The sequence below is a fragment of the Ambystoma mexicanum genome, chromosome 3p, assembly GCF_040938575.1.
Source record: "Ambystoma mexicanum isolate Mex_15411 chromosome 3p, UKY_AmexF1_1, whole genome shotgun sequence".
In the NCBI taxonomy this organism is placed as follows: domain Eukaryota; kingdom Metazoa; phylum Chordata; class Amphibia; order Caudata; family Ambystomatidae; genus Ambystoma; species Ambystoma mexicanum.
This window is the reverse complement of record NC_090925.1, coordinates 200,497,928-200,515,360: the sequence shown is the minus strand read 5'-3', so window position 1 is coordinate 200,515,360 and position 17,433 is coordinate 200,497,928. Positions and strand designations below refer to the sequence as shown.

At 45.0% G+C, this 17,433-nt stretch overlaps 1 protein-coding gene across 2 annotated transcripts in view; it reads right to left on the bottom strand.

Moving 5' to 3' along the window:
- Window positions 1–17,433, bottom strand: part of USP5 (ubiquitin specific peptidase 5) — a 1,083,475-nt gene that overhangs the window by 740,048 nt on the left and 325,994 nt on the right. For both annotated transcript variants that reach the window (XM_069650637.1, XM_069650636.1), the window contains exons 3-4: window positions 9,340–9,406; window positions 5,147–5,280 (exon numbers count right to left, since the gene is read on the bottom strand). In XM_069650637.1, the coding sequence (XP_069506738.1) occupies window positions 5,147–5,280; window positions 9,340–9,406 (201 nt within the window). The remainder of the gene's footprint in view (window positions 1–5,146; window positions 5,281–9,339; window positions 9,407–17,433) is intronic.

The window sequence follows — 17,433 nt, the reverse complement described above, 5'->3', positions numbered from 1 at the left end:
CAAATACAAGGAGCAAATATTTTCTCAAAATTAGATCTGAGAGGAGCTTACCATCTTGTACGTGTGCAGGAAGGGGACGAATGGAAGACAGCGTTTAAGACCAGATTTGGGCTGTTTGAATATCAAGTTATGCCATTCGGTTTATGTAATGCTCCAGCGGCTTTCCAATTTTTCATTGATGAGGTTTTTAGAGAATACTTGGATATTTTTGTTGTCGTTTATATCGATGATATTTTGATTTTCTCTTCTGACCTAGATCAACATCAGAAACATGTGCGCTTGGTGTTACAAAAGTTGCGAGAAAATCATTTGTTTGCCAAATTGGAAAAAAGTCAATTCCATACCGATTCTGTGGAGTTTTTAGGTTTTATAATTTCACCTAAGGGTTTAGAAATGAATCCTAAAAAGTGCAAGCCGTTCTTGAATGGCCCCCTCCTACTAAGGTTAAGGAAATACAAAGTTTCTTAGGATTTGCCAATTTTTATAGGAGATTTATAGAAGGTTTTTCTCGGCTGGTTGCTCCTATAACGAGGCTTTTGAAAAAAGGAGTGAAATTTGACTGGGACCTTGAAGCACAAAAGGCTTTTCAAGAGTTAAAACAAAGATTTACTTCTAGTCCAATTCTAATTCATCCAGATCTTTCTAAACCTTTTTTTTTGGAGGCGGACGCTTCAAATTTAGCGTTTATGTACCTACTGATGAGTTGAGAGAAAAGGTTTTGAGAAATTGTCATGAATCCATTTTAGCAGGACATCCTGGGTTCAGAAAAACTCTGGAACTGGTTCGAAGGAATTTTTGGTGGAAAAAAATTCGCCAAGACACCTTGAATTTTGTTAAAACTTGTGTAGTCTGTGCACAAGAGAAAAGTCAAGTTGGGAAGCCGCATGGTTTATTGGAGCCATTACCTGTTCCTCCTCGTCCTTGGCACACAATTTCTATGGATTTCATAGTTGATCTCCCTCAAGATAAGGGTTGTACTACCATTCTTGTTGTGGTCGATCTTCTTACTAAAGAAGCACATTGTTTACCAATAGAGGGAGAGGTTACCGCGGAAAAACTGGCTCATAGTTTTTTGCAAGGTGTAGTTAGACTACATGGACGCCCAAGTCAAGTTATCTCTGACAGGGGATCTCAATTTATTTCAAAATTCTGGAGGGCCTTCTGTAAGAAACTTGGAGTGGAAGTTAGTTTGACTTCTGGGTATCATCCGGAAAGTAATGGACAAGTGGAGAGAGTAAATCAAGAATTGGAGAAGTTTTTAAGGTGTTGTTTACAAGCTAGAGAGGAATGGGTGGATTTGGTGTGGTTGGCAGAATTCTCTTACAACAATTGTGGAAAAGATGCTACTTCTATGTCCCCTTTCTTGTTGGGTCGTGGGTTTCATCCTCGTTTTCTGAGTTTTGAGGTGTTGGAGGAAGATTCAGGGAATCCTAGAGTGGAAGATAGTTTGTTGATAATGAAAAATAACTTGGATAGAGCAAAAAAGGTTCTGGGAGAAAATAAGTTGAAATATAAGAGATATGCCGATTTGAGAAGAAAAACTGGACCTGAATATAAGGTGGGAGACTTAGTTTGGCTTTCTACCCGATACCTGAAAATTAAGGGGAAGAATAAGTTCAGTCCAAAATTTGTGGGCCCTTTTGAGGTAGAGAAAATCATCAACCCTGTGGCAGTATGACTGAAATTACCCAAGCAGTTGAAGGTACATCCTACTTTTCATGTTAGTCTTTTAAAACCAGTTTGTTCAGGAACTAGATTCAGAACACCACCTTCCCCTGTGATTTTGGAGGATTCATCTGAGGAATTTGTGGTTAAACAAATTTTGGATTCTAGGAAAGTGAGGGGAAGGTTGCAGTATTTGATTGATTGGGAGGGATATGGACCGGAGGAACGATCTTGGGAAGATTCAGTTGATGTACATGCCCCCCGTTTAGTGGCTAAGTTTCATGCTAAAAACCCACACAAGATAGGCCCAGAGACTGGGCATTAGGAGGGGGGTACTGTCAGGTTTCCTTCTCTTATTCAAGTTTCCTTTTTATTATTATCCTTTTCAGATTAGCTTTGTGTGGGTGGGAAGTTTTCCATTATAGTTGGTTAGGCCTTAACTTGTTGATTCAGAATCCTGGTTCTGACCCAAGGCAAGATGGAGCCTCACAGTGACAGCTCTGATTGGCTAGAAGACAATGCTGAACAACAATGAACATTCTAAACTGTCACTCTGTGCCTTTCATCATCAAAACCCCATCTGAGAGGACGTGTTCAGTGGCTGCTCCTGCTTTAGTATTAGGCCTGGTGGATTTTATCCTTCAGATCTCAGCAGTTGAGCGGCTACTTTCTTGGGGGTTCAGGAGAAGTCTTCAGCTGGCAGGAATTCGTTTTGGAAGATAGGAAAAGCAGGAAATCTTTGTGAATTCGCTCAGGAGATAAGTGACTTTATTTCTACTGTAAATCTGTTCATTTTAATAACAGTCTCCTTGAAAATTCGTTAAAAGTAGTGTTTCTACTAAAACTATTGAACTATCGGAGTGCGCTTGTGTTTCCAGTGCGGTGTTCCTTAGCGCGAGATTTTGACTGTCGCGTGCGTATTCAAGTGAGCGCGTGCTTTCTAGCGTGTGTATTCCGAGCGCGAGTAGAGGTTGGTCTCGTGCCATTTTAAACGCGCGTGTGTTTTATTGCGCGGGTGATCCTTTGCGCCAAAAGCTATACGCAGCGTGAAAACTACAAAGCGCGTGTGAAATACAAAGCGCGTGTGAAAAAACAAAGCGCGTGTGAAATACAAAGTGCGTGTGATTTTTAGAGCGAGTGTACAAAGCGCATGTGAAATACAAAGCGCGTGTGAAATACAAAGCGCGTGTGATTTTTAGCGCGAGTGTACAAAGCGCGTGTGAAATACAAAGCGCGTGTGAAATACAAAGCGCGTGTGATTTTTAGCGCGGGTGTTCAAAGCGCGTGTGAAATACTAAGCGCGTGTGATTTTTAGCGCGGGGGTACAAAGCGCGAGAATCTGTTCGTCGCGTGCCATGTGAGTGCGCGTGTGTTTTTTCCATCGCGAGTGATTTTGCGCGTGAGAATCACTTCGTTGCGTTTGAACTCAATAGCGCGGGTGTTCTTATTTCGCGTGTCTCGCAGGAGAACATTATTGCGCGTGTGGACTATTGCGCGTGTGAATTATTGCGCGTGTGGATTTTTTGCGCGTGTGGATTATTTTGATCGCGCGTCTTCATCCGTTTGCGCGTGTTCTTCAACCAGGAAGATTTCTATGTGAAGTTCATCGATAATTTTAATGGAAATAACCTGCGTGTGCAGTTAGCACGTGTTTCCTCTTTCTTCAAGGATTCAAAGACTCAAGATAATTATAAATAGTTTGAAAAGTTTTGAAATGACAAGAAAGAACATTTTAAAGACAATCTAATTGAACTACCAGTGCATGTTGGAAAAAAGACAAACAAAGTACTAAGACTTCCAGTTTTGCCTAATGTAAGAAGTTGCTGGGAATTTCAAGTATCGCAAGTAAGAGAGATTTTCAGCTTCTTATCCGCTTCTCTAAGAAATTTCAAGAGAAGAACCAGCGCCTTCCACCATTGGTATGGTCCCAACACGCTGTAGGTTGAATGCCCTTGGGGGACAGAAGTCCAGGTATGGGAAATTTGTTAGAGTTATAAAATACGTGTGTGCGTTTTAGCCAAATGCGAAGTTAGCTAGAGGTGGCCAAATCACTGCTGGTCACCCTTGTCAAAAGAGAGAGAGAGACCTGGCCAGAGAGAGACCTCAGAGAGAGAGACAGAGAGAGAGACCTGGCCAGTCCGTGCCTGACCAGAGAGAGAGGGTGGCCCAGAGTGTCCAGTGCTTAAGCTAAAAGGGTCACTATCGTTGGCTGCCAAAGCCCGAGTAACTTGCCTTTTGTTCCTCCAGTCTTGGTAAACTGAAGTTCCTGGTAATTTGTAGTGCTCATTCGGCATGTTATCTACTTATTGCTAAATAAATGGCAAGTAGTAAAACGTTTGAATGGTTCCAGGGACAGGCAAACGCACGATACATTTGGCATATTCGGCAGAATTCGAACCTGCACGGGAAACCCCAATGGATTTCAATGATCTTTTCTAATTAGTGCTCGTATTTTTACAAATTACATGGAACACAAACTTGTGTTTCTCGGGTATTGGTAGCCAATGGGGGGGGGAGGAGAGAGAGAGAGAGAGAGAGAGAGAGAGAGAGAGAGAGAGAGAGAGAGAGAGAGAGAGAGAGAGAGAGAGAGAGAGAGACTCTCTCTCTCTCTCTCTCTCTCTCCCCTCCTCCCCCCCGTTCACCCGCTCTCCCCCTCTGGTGAGTACTCCAATGAGAAGTAGCAAGAAAGGAACCACCGTTGGGAGAGATATGCCAACCCAGGGTACTTGCCATTTAGGTATGCATGTCAATCAGGAGTGATGCAAACTCTTCAAAGGTTTGCTAACTTGTTGTCTAGGGAAATTACTGCTGTACACCTGCCTTCCCATTCCCCCCACCGTCCCATCTCAGAGATAGGCCATGGCTTGGAAGCGCCTCTCAGGAATGCGTCTGATCAGTGCCCAGGGTCATCTTGCACTTCAGGTTGAATTCCCTGTGCAAACGTACCAGTTTACCATGGAACATGGAGCGGTTACCAGACATTTGGTCGAAAAAAATTGGTCGACCAGAAAAATGGTCGAACCAATTTGGTCGAAAACCAAATGGACAAATTTTATTTTCACCCCTTTTTTTTTTTATTTTGGGGGGGGGGGGTCCCCCCCAACCCCCTTTTTTTTTCTAAAAACCCATTTTTGTGAAAAACGAAAACCCGGAAAATAAATATATAATTAAAAAAAAAAATTCAACCATTTGGTTTTCGACCAAATTGTGACGACCAAATGTCATTCGACCAGTTTTAGGTCGACCAAATGTCTGGACACCACATGGAGCATCGCTTACGAAAGCAAAAGGCAACTAAAGGTTGTGTTCCCTTCAATAAGCTATTAACCCTAGATCTTACCTCAGCAGGCTGTGTGCCCATATACGTTGTGGCTAAGCCAGCAGGTTGTGTGCATGTGCACTATTCTGTAATTACACGGCTATTGGCTACCCTCAACATTTTTCTAAATCCCATACAATGGCTGCACCAACAGACACTCACCCGGTCGCGCACCATGTCTGGAAGCCCAGTCAGCAGGTTGCGAGGAATCTCCAGATACTCTGGCAGGATGACCAACTTCACTTCTTCGTCATACTCAAACTTGTCCTCCGTCACATCAAAGCCACCTTCCATACCTAAAACGACAGAAGAAAAGTGGTTATTCAGATCCCACCAGGCCTCTAAAAGTCTTTTTACTTAATTCTGCTGAAGACCTCTGCTGCCCAACTAGGCAAAGGGCGATATCATTCATGCCTGATGCTAAACATTCCTGACCTCATTGCCCATGGAAGGACCATGTACAGCCTATTGACACAATTTATTGAAATATGCATTTCAGACACTGGCAGCAAAGAGCTCAGAAGACATTCAATGTTGTTCCCCCTTTCCAGGTGCAAGAGGCAAAGCCGGAAAAAGAGCTGCGTAGCATTTTCTATCTATGAAATATATCAATACTTGTTAGGTAAGATTTTTGATAAATCTTCCCGACCTGTGTCAAACCAAGAACTTTTTGGCTGGAATTGGTAATTATTTGACTTGTCTCTAGGTGAGTGGGAATCTTTTCACCCCACTCGCCTAGTCTTTTTATGGGTGACCTTATGTCTCTCCACAGTGTGTGATGGGAGTTATAGTTCCCTATAACTTTGGACTGATTAATGTGCTATGGCAGCACACGGCATTGGCTTCCTTTGAATTCTACAAGTATTTCTTGGGCAGAACTACTGTTCCCAAGAAGTAAAGTGGGAGTCCCATCCCCTTCACATTTATTTTAGTGAGCCAGCACACCTCACTATATGTGGAGTGCTGGAGATACAATCTATACCCTTTCTTACATACTTGGTAACATTTCTATTACAATTTCGAATTTACTTGAATGGCTGGTGGCAGTGGTTTTACCGTTGTGACCACGTCTTTATTACTCGCAGGCTGTCAAATCAGCATCCGTAATGCACATAGAGGGCCACCATTCTCTTAGAATGGTGCGCTCCTTTTTTTGCCATTGCTCGTATGCTTGTCGTTTCCTAGGTCTTCTGCCATTCTAGGCGGGAACAACCTCCAGAGTGTCAGAGAAGGCAGGAAGCAAGGGGGTAATGCAACACTCTGCAGCCCTTCGTCTTTCACCTTGCCTGAAAGGAACCAGTTCCCAATGGTGGGGTGGGGAGGGGCTGGCTGTCCTGATTGGACAGCCAGACCGCCCCTTTTTGTAAACTGCACAGAGAGTTTACAGAAGTTGTGCTGTAGTTCTTGATAAAGACTCAGATACTGAAAGCTGCTGACAAGTCCACCACTGGAGCGCAGTCAGAAAAGGAAGATGAAGAAAAGACGTCTGTAGCGATTTCCAGCAACCAGAGAGCCTGATGCAACCCTTCCTTCCAATTGACCTGGGGGATCCTGAAGCGATGACTCCTACCCAGAGGCTGGTGAGATCTGCTAGTCCCATGAAAACCTGCATTTTCAGCTATCCCACGATGCGCTGCGACCTTGCAGGGCTGCAATACCAATACCGTGGGACCACGAGTGCTATGCATGGACTTTCGAATTCCAAATCTTGCTGAAACTCTGGTGCCCTCCTGCTGGATCTTCAGAGACACGATTCAAATCCCTGAAGTACCCTCACCAGAGTGCAGGACAGAGAGTTAAGAGAATCTGACAGGCGATATTCGTTCTTCATCTGTATGCTGTAAAAAGGCGCCAAATCCACAGAGGCGCAAGAAAACTTTGCTGGAAGCCTCCTCTGACAATTGCTGCTTCAAGTTCCCATCCAGTGTTCCATTCTTTTGTCTCCAAATCAAGAATCCAGGGACCGGTTTCTGTGCTGCTGCATCCTGAAGGCATCCCCTCCAAAGCTCTTCATTTTTCCTAAGGTTCTGTGCTGGTTTGGGTAATACTTACCTTAAGCCTTGTTTGAATCCTAGGAGTTTGAAGGGGGTGATTTGTGTGGTTGGGAGTTTGCCCATACCAATTGCCCAGGCCTAATACTGGAACGCATATAGGGAGTCTTCTGTGAAGTCCCAAAACACTTGCAATTAATTCTAAAGTGAATACTTACTTATTTAAGAAGATTGCCTATGGAAGTTTTCTGCAACTGAACCCTATCCTGACCCGCCTACAGCTGGCTCCCTCTTCGGCCTCTGAGAAATCTCAGGCTATAGACTAGGGAAGGACTTTATAAGATAGGAATTCTGTCTGGAAAAGTATAACAAGTGTAAAAGTACTTACTTGCTAAGGAAATGAGTGTGGTACCTATCTCGGTAATAGAATAAGGTACACTTTTGTACTCACCTCTGAGTTGCATTCTGCCCCTCTAAAAAGTATACAAGTTACTTACTTTGAATGGTGTTTCCCCCTTCTGAAAAGTAATAAGTATTGGTACGTTTTTATTACTCTTTACAGAATAAGTGTAAAAGCTTACCAATAGGGTTAACCTACCTTGTACTCTTAAAGTGTACCATTGGGGTTTGCTTTCCCTGATCTGCTCACTGCATTTCTAAAACAGCCTTGAAGTCAATACTTGTGTCTTTGAGTTCCTTGTTAAAAGTATATGGGTCTTTACTTCGCTTGAATAGCCGCGGCTCTTCTAAATTTGTAACATGGGGTTTTGCTTTCCTGGAATTGCTTAGTGCATTCTTAAACAGTTGAGTGTTCATACTTATCATTGAGTAGCTTAAGGCACTCCAGGAAGCATGAGTTACATTACTAGCTCGGAACCGTGTTCTACAAAGTAATATCTGTTAGAAGGTGTATCCTTGTGACTGAGTTGGTTTATTAAGTGATTTCTGTAACTGAGTATAACTGACAGGGTCTACTACCCTTGAATTACTGATGGTAGTCTAAAGATATATATAACTTGGTTGTACGCACCAAGAATAGCCGACTGCTATTCTGAATGTGTTGTAGGTTTGGCTCACCTTGACCGCTTAGTGTATTCTTAATAAGTTTATACTTTGGACTGTAACAAGTATTGAGTTTGTTTTTATAATTGTGTTTTTATGATATGTGATAGTACTTCTTTCCTCAAGATGTATCTGGGCCTACTTGTATTTAAATAAAACATTTATTTTTACAATACATATTGTTTCTTTGGACGATATGTATGCTACAATTTCTTTGTACCAAGCCACAGCCCTCTCTCCCTCCTAGGATAAGCTTGGCTGCTCGGTCTACGCTACCAAATGCTCTCGGATGCTACAGCCTTATATTAAGAGTGGAGTTTTGTAATGCCTCATATATGGTTTTATGAAGCCCTTAGTTGGACTTTAGAAAGACTGTCCAAACAATATTAAGACTATAAATACAAGCACAGTTTAAGAAATGACAGCAACAAAGCTGCTTGTAAGAATTCAGCACAAGTGGGGTGCGGTTTAGCCTAGGCTTAGTCTTAGCTTAATGGGAAAATCCATCCACCAGAACATAGATTGCTTGTGACAGATTGCGACAAAGTGGTTTTCTCTTAAATGCACAATTCCTCCCCAACAGCAATATGTATCGCAAAAATGCACGACTATGCAGCAGTGGAAAGAAAAAAAGAAATACCGGAAGAGAAAGCTAGGAATTGATGTGAAAACCATCAATGCTTTATAGCAGACAACCCTAGAAGTAACAAAAAAATAGAGCTACTTTCCAGGACAAAGTCCCATAAGATAAGCAAGTATTATTAACTGCAAAGTGAAGACAGGGTGCGTTGCAGTCTGGATTGGCTTTCCCTGTAATATTTCTAGAAAGCAATGGCTAACAAGATTTTGTCTTTTACGATAGTCCATTTTTGGACTTCATAAAGACATTCACTGAAGATCAGAAGAGAAGTCAGTCTTTTCCACAGTGGAATATTGCCAATGTGTTAACATGGAGGTTTCATTTGTTTTTTGCAGGTTTTCTTTAGTCACGAGAGAGACAGAAGCTGTAGCTGGACTGTCCTAATCTTCTGGTGTAACCATCGGAGTAGTCCACTGATCTTGTACATTTAGCCTTCTACCTATTGGGAGCATAAGGGGGCAGGAAATCAGAGCAGAGATCTCGAAATGAACAGGGCAACCACTACCAGGGCCTATCCCCGTGTCGGACCGCTACTGTAAAGCAGGAGCTTTTCAACCTAGGTCTATCCAGGAGCGGATTGACAAGCAGCAGGAGTTCACAGACGGTAAAACAGACATCCACATTTCCTCACCCACACACAAGAACAGATTTCACTGTCTTACCAATAGCGAGCCGTGTGGGTTTCTTCCGGGGAGGGTCTCCAGTGGCGGAAGTGTTCTCTTCAATCTTCTGAAATTAAAGACGATAATGGTGAATAAGGCATGCATATTTTAATCTCCTTTGTATAATGAAGAGAGCCTCTGGAAATGAGATAATGGAGACCTCCCGAACTAGCATTCTAACTACTTGCATATGATGACCCACCGTTTGTGATCCATTACATGTATCCATACTTTGACTTTAGAAATGGACAGCATTGTATTATTACAAATACTCAATAAAGAATTTCCAAAAAGTAGATTTTTTTTCTTTCTTTACACAAATATGTACTAAAATATCACTTTTTAAATTCTTAACAAAACCTCATATCCACATAGCAGCATATACATGTATATGCTATTTCCTCCGAGCAAGTCATGACAATCTAGCTATTACACTGATCAATGTCATCCCTACCTTTCAGGTATAAGCTGTATCTACCATATTTCCTGTGTTACTTGTCCTTATTTTCCAGAAGAAAACATTGCTAATCCACGTTATTTTTTTAATTGACAGATTTGATCATGTTCACAAAATATCAAAACATTGTACACAAGACAAATATTGTAAACATCAAAATCGAAATCCAAACTAAAGAGAAACATGTAAACTTAACCATTTAGCAGGATAATTCAATCATAATGGATTAGTAAGGTTGTTGAAGCATGCATAAAAAAAAACTATGAAGGTTACGGTGTCCTGGTGTCTCCACAAGCCCAAAACCCCCTCCAAAGTTGACCATGCTGCCATATGTCCAGAGACCTCCATGGTGACGGACACCCCTAAGCAGAAACCGATAGTTAACCTTCAAGGAGCCATCATTAATGCCCGTTCTCTAGGAGCTCACGCCATTGAAATACATGACCAATTCCACCGACTACACCATCCTCAGAACTGACAGACGGCATTCGCATGGTGGTGGAGTAGCCATCATAGCTAAGAACAAACTCCAACTGAGATCCTGCCCCATTGAAAGCGTCGCAGGTTATGAACTACTTCTAGCCAAACTAGCCATTAATGAAAAAAACTACCATCAATATCATAGTTATCTACAGAGCAACCAACTCCACCAGTCATCCTGAAATAGACATCCCATTAGTGCTAGCCCCACTCATCAAACCAAACACCAAATGTGTCATCCTCAGTGATGTAAATCTAGGATTTAACAACAGTTTAGACACCAAAGCAGAAGCCCTACACTCCGCCCTCAAGGATATAATAAAGTTACTCAACATAATGACTACCTTACTCCTGGTGCATAGTCCCCTTTCCTCCATACTTCTGGAACATTCCGTCCTGTGGAACAGGACCAGAGCACTTTTGTAAAAAGCATCACATCTTTCAAAAATGTGTCCTTCTCTTTTTACGCAGGGTACCGCACGTGGCCCTAACCCCGCTCTCCTCAGCTCCGCCCAGCGCCCCGCCCATCAGTCCTTTTCTATCGCCAGGTCTGAAACCTTTAAGCAATAACAGAGGAAACTTATTAGATGGGACGGCGGGCGGGCGTATGGAGGAAAGGGGACTATAGACTAGGAGTAAGGTAGTCACTACAGTGACTAACTTTATTATACTCCTACGTCCTGTCCCCTTTCCTCCATACTTATGGGAGATACTCCTTATTGGACAGGTTCCCAAGAACAGCTTGACCGAACGGAGCATCAGCCCTGGAGCTCAGGTCCAGACAGTAATGCTTACAAAAAGCCGATGGGGAGGCCCACGTAGCCGGTTTCGCGATGGTCTCCCAGGGTACATATTTTTGGAAGGCAGCGGTAGCCGCCTTGCTCCGCACAAGATCAGCATGAATTCCCTTTTGGGGCCCGAAGACCCTGAATGATATACGCCTCAGAAATACAGGCAGCGATCCATTGGGAGAAGGTTGCTTTCGAAGCCGGCTTTCCTTGCGGATTTACGAAAGTCACAAAAAGCTGCAAAGACTTCCTAAGCCCAGATATTCTGTCCAGATAGAACTTAAGGGCTCTTCTAACGTCCAGGCAGTGCAGCACCCTTTCGGCCTCTGAGGCCGGGTCTGGAGAGAAGACAGGCAATGAAATTGTCTGATTCAAATGAAAATCAGAGACCACCTTCAGAAGAAAGGAGGGATTCGTCCACAGGACAACCTTATCCTTATGAAAAGTAAGGAATGGATGCTCTACCGACAAGGCCTGAAGCTTACTTACACACCTTGCCGAACACAGCAATCATAAAGGACACTTTCCACGAAAGGTACTTAAAATCGACAGTAGCCATGGGCTCAAAAGGCTTATGACACAAGGCCATAAGGACCACATTCAGATCCCACCTTGGATGCAGTTTGCTAACAGGAGGGTAAAGATGTAATAGGCCAGCAAAGTGTCTTTTAATGACCAGATTCGTCAGTGAAAAAGAGCACTGCTCAGTGGATAAGTAAGCGGCGGCTATGTTGATTGTAGCCTCACTGGGGTCCAGCTGGCTAGCTAAACACCAGTGGCATAACCACAACCATTTACTCATATTCTGAGAACTTGTTGAAGGTTTCCTGGCCGCCTGAATAATGCGCATGTTATCCGCAGACAAATTGAAATGCTCTAAAGATCTGAACTCAGGCACCAGGCCGCCAAGCTGAACGATTGTGGGGAGGAGTGCCACAACTGCTGATCGCTCTGGTGAAGCAGATCGGGAACCAACAGAAGCTTGAGCGGCGGGCACACCGATAGATGCTGAAGTTCCAAAAACCAAAACCTGGCCGGCCACCAAGGGGCTATGAACAGGAGAGAGCAATTCACTATATTCCTTAGCTTGCAAAGCACCCGATGGATCAGAGGAAGAAAAGCGTAGGCCCTCATGTTGTGTCAAGGAATTTCGAGAGCATCTCCCAGAGAGGAGGCTCCGAGCCCTTTTCTTGGGGGCATAGAGAGGAAGCTTCCTCTTTGTCAATGTCACAAAGAGGTCCACTTCTGGAGTGCCCCAACAACGAAAAATATCCAAGAGGATCTCAATGTTCAGTTCCCACTCGTAGCTGACCACTGCTCGTCGGCTGAGGGCATCTGCAGTGACATTCAGCAGGCCCAGGATGTGAACTGCTACCAGCCAGATATAATGCTGAATGGCCCATTCCCAAATCTGAATGGCAAGATCCACAAGAGGAGACCTGGTACCCCTGTGTTTGTTGTTATAGAACATGGACACCGCATTGTCCGTGCGGACACAGACCACCTTGTTGACAATGCCTGGTTTGAACGCTTTCAGCGCCAGGAATATTACCAGGAGCTCCAGATAATTTATATGAAGCTGTCTGTCCTGTGGCGTCCAAAGATCGAAAACCTGGAGATGAACCAACGTCGCTCCTCAATCCAAAAGGGAGGAATCCATCGTGACAGTCAATAGTGGGCAAAATCCTGGAAAGGAGCACCCACCGAGAGATTGCTGAAAGACGACCACCACAAGAGGTCCGTCCTCATGAAAGGTGGAACCAGTATCATTTTGGAATCTGGATCCACTGCTTGAAGCCAGGAGCTCCGAAGAGCCATCTGAGTCCGCCTCATCTTGAGACGAGCAAGAGGTAGAGCGAGCACGCACGAAGCCATGAGGCCCAAAAGCCTCTGGAACCACCAGGCCGACATGCTCTCCGAATGCATAAAGACCTGACACGTGGCCAACAGATCCGCCATTCTGTCCCCCATCAGGTGCACTCTGCAATTGATCATGTTCCTACGAAAACCCAGGAAAATCAAGTCCTGAGAGACTGTCATGGAGGATTTCCGCCAGTTCACCGACAGCCCAAGGTGGAACAGGAGCTGGAGGAGAGACTGAAGGTGGCTCGAGGCTTTCAGTGGACAAGGACTGCGCAGCAGCCAGTCATCCGAATACGGATACACATGGATACCCTGTAGCCGAAGAAAAGCTGCGATGACCAACATCTTCGTAAAGACGTGTGGTGCCGAGCTGAGTCCAAACTGGAGCACGCGAAACTGGAAATGCTCCTGCCCCATGGAAAACCACAGGTATTTCCGATGCATACTCCAAATGAGGATATGCATATACGCATCCCGAAGGTCCACCACGCTGAGGCAATCGTTTGAGACATACTATTAGCCAAATTAGTAAACCTCGGCAGAGCCGGTAACAGAGGAATTACGGTCAGCAACCTCACTCTGTGCTCCCTCAACAGAACCGGTATCACCACAAAGACGGGAACGTTGAGCAATCCACCTCACAGGCGAGACCTTGACCGGTCTCTCAGTTCTGTCCGTCACCTTAGCCTCAGAAAGCAGAACCTCGGAACAGAGTCCGGTAACAGCTCCCTCAAGAGGGGCCTCGAACCTTGGTTCGATACAGAAACCCTCTACAGAGGCCTCTAAGCAAGCCCTGGTGTCTGTATGGGAAGCTCCAGTCAAGGAAACCTCGAAGCAAGGTCCGGTAACCACCGCCTCAGTAGAACTGGGCCGTCGATTAGCACCTACAGGAGGGGCCTCGGATTGTAATCCGGTGCTGGCAGGCCCCTTATGGAAGCCCTCGGAGAAAACTCTGGTATCCTTTTTAGGCCTGGAAGGCAATTAAGGGGGAACCCCGGTAATAGAGTTTATGAAGCCCCTCTCGGACCGGGAAGACCCCAGGAAGGAGTCCCCCGGCCGGGGTGCTCTAAAAACGAAAGAACTTACATAAAACTCTGAAAATGCAGAGGAGGAACGTGCTGAAACACCTCCTCCCACCGCTCCAGACGACGAAGTGCCCGGACCGATAGGGAATCGCAGTAGAAACACCAAGTCCCACCGATGATCCGGACCCAAACACTCTAAAGAAAGAGGATGGGGATCCACCCTAGCGAAGCGTCGCTCGCAAGAAGAACAAGAAGGAAATTATAAATGAACCGGCATAGACTGACTACTATGCGACCGCCAAACCACAGTAGGAGAGAAGGACACTGGAAGGCAAAAATCTTCCAAAGATGCAAGTGCGTCCAGCCCCGACCCCACAGAGAAAAGGACTGATGGCCGATAAGCTGGGCAGAGCTAAGGAGGGTGGGATTACGGCCACGTGCGGTACCCTGCATAAAAAGAGAAGGACACATTTTTGAAAAATGTGATGCTTTGTACAAAAGTGCTTTGGTCCCGTCCCACAGGACGGAATGTCCCATAAGTATGGAGGAAAGGGGACGGGACATAGGAGTATGAATTTTACTCAGCTAGTGAACGCCCCCACCCACATTAAGGGAGGAACATTAGACTGGATCCTCACTCTCAATACCACCCTAAGCATTGACTCCATCTCTCCACTAGTCTGGACGGATCACCACAACATCCAGTTCACCATCATCTCTGATGCACCCCTTCCCACCAAACCCAATTTAACAAATACCCACGAAGCCAGAAATCTTCGTAAGCTCACACCTGAATATCTCAACCCCATGCTTAGCAAAACACTAGACACCCTGTTGATTGCCAGTGATAACCCCTGTCTTTTAGCAGACACATACCAAAAATGTCTCACCTCTACCATCAATGCCGTAGCCCCTCTAACTACCAAAATCAAACGCACAGACAAATGGTCATGCTTTTGGTTTAATGATGACATAGTTGTACTTGGGAGAAAGAAACACGCCATTGAACATGCTCACAGAAAACACCCCACAATAGAATCTGAAAATGCCTTGCATTTGGCAAACAAAAACTATAAAACAGCTATCATCAGCTTCAAAGCCAACGCTTATAATGCACGGATCAGTACTGCTGCTTCTGATTCCAAAGCGCTCTTCTCTATCCTGAGAGAATTGGAAAACCCCAACCTTGCCACCAATTCCACCAACTCCAGTAGAGAATGGTACACCACCACTCAAGATGCCCTAGCCGCTAAAATTAACCTCCTACAAACTATAGTTGCAACTAAAAAAAACAACTACTAGCTACCTAACCTTCCAGCGACAACCACATTGTGAATCCCAGTGTGAATACCAGCCCCCTGGTCTCTTTCACCCCAGTATCCCAAGACCTAGTTTTGGATACCATCTCCAAAATCAGTCTCAAACTGCAAAGGAGATTCTGTTCCAGCTCGAGTAGTCAAATCATGTGGCCACACACTCACACCTATCATAACCAATTTTGTGAATGCTTCATTCAACGCCAATCTGGTCCCAGCCAGCATTAAAGAAGCCTGGGTCACACCACTACTAAAAAAAAAAGAAAACCCCTTCTCTAGATCCCACTGTACCCACCAATTACCGACCAATAACAACAGTCCCGTTCTTACTTAAAATCCTCGATAAAATAACACACAATCAAGTCCAAGCCCATCTGGAACACAATCCGCTCCTTGGTACTAGACAATCCGGCTTCAGGAAAAACCATAGCACTGAAACAGCCCTACTGGACCTCAAAATCCAGATGGACACCTTTAGGGACTCAGGCAAACTATGCATCCCCCTCTTGTTAGATCTATCTGCAGCGTTCGACCCTGTTGACCACAACAAACTCTGCTCAACCTATATCAAGTCTCTATAGGCAAAGAAGCTGCAGACCCCATCCCATTCTCCATTGGAGTACCCCAAGGCTCCTGCTTATCACCTACCCTCTACAACACATATACAAAGCTTCTTTTTTCAGCCAAAGATGATAGGCAAAAAACCTCGGGGTCATCTTCGACTCCACACTCTCCTTCTCTCCTCACATATCTGACGTCTCTAAGAAGTCACACTACCAGCTACACCTCTTCAGAGGAATCCTTCCTTTCCTCTCCTTCCCCCAGAAGCTCACTGTCTCCAGAGCCCTGGTTCCTCCGAAGCTGGACTACTGTAACAGCCTCTTTCTAAATCTTCCTGCCTCTACTCTCCGGCCTTTGCAACTCATCCAGAACAGGACTGCGAGAATTGTCCTTGGCCTCAAGCCCAGGGACCGTATCTCTCCAGGACTGAAATCGCTACACTGGCTCCCAGTGGCTGCGAGGATTAAATTCAAAACCCTCTGCATTGTCCACAAGGCCTTCTGGGGCCTTGGTCCAAAATACCTTCAACTCTCTCTTCCTAAATATCTTCCTTCTCGAGCTCTTCGCTCTTCCACCACCAACTACCTCAGGGTCAGCCGCTTCTCCAAGCAACGAGCTGGGGGTAGATCTCTCTCCGCAGCAGGGGCCTCCCTCTGGAACAGCCTTACTGCCTCCCTGAAACTTGAGGAGAACCATCTCCGGTTCCGGAATCACCTCAAAACCTTCCTCTTTGCCTCCGCTTTCTACCCCTCTCTCCCCTGCTAAAATCACTGAAGCTGCACTGAATCTGCAACTGGCCACTCACCGACCTCGGTCCTTGGCCCAGCCACTCTTCCCTGCACTGACTACCTGCACTATGGGACTGTCTCTGTATCCTACAGCCCCTTCTCCTGGCACTTACCTTGCACTTGCCACCAGCTGGCCCTATTATTTATCTTGTTTTCTACTAACCACTTACTGCACTCTCCTTGCACTTGCCACGAGCTGGCCCTATTACTTATCTTGTATTCTACTAACCATTTACTACACTTCCGCTCTCCCCCTTCCCCTTGCACTTGCACTTTTCCCAGTCCGCCTACCCTTGCACTTGCGCGATCTGAATGACACCTGGCCTAGTAGGATCGTTGTCTGTTCTCCCCTTGTGCCCCCTCCCTGCCTCGTCGCGCCTTGAAACACTTGTATATAGGCGCGTTACAAATGCCATATCATATATCATATGGGTGTCATCTACACCAACTTTGCAGACACCCAGATCCTTATCCCACTCACAGGGAACTACACCCAAGATACACTGACTATTAATAAAATGTACGCCATCATACAAAATTGTATGGCACTTAATAGTCTCTGCCTCAACGTTGTGAAGACAGATTCTCATTGTTGGGTCAAAGTCTAAAATAGGTGCTTTACATCCAGACGATGCATCTATTAACATTGCCGGCACCATGATTCCTGTACTAATGCAAGTAAAAACCCTAGGAGTTTACTTGGATGCAAATCTCTCGATGACCAAACACATTAGCAGCCTCTTAAGCATCCACTGCATACACTGCCAAACTAATCACCCTCAGCCGACAATTCCTCTCCCCCACCAACTGCATTAC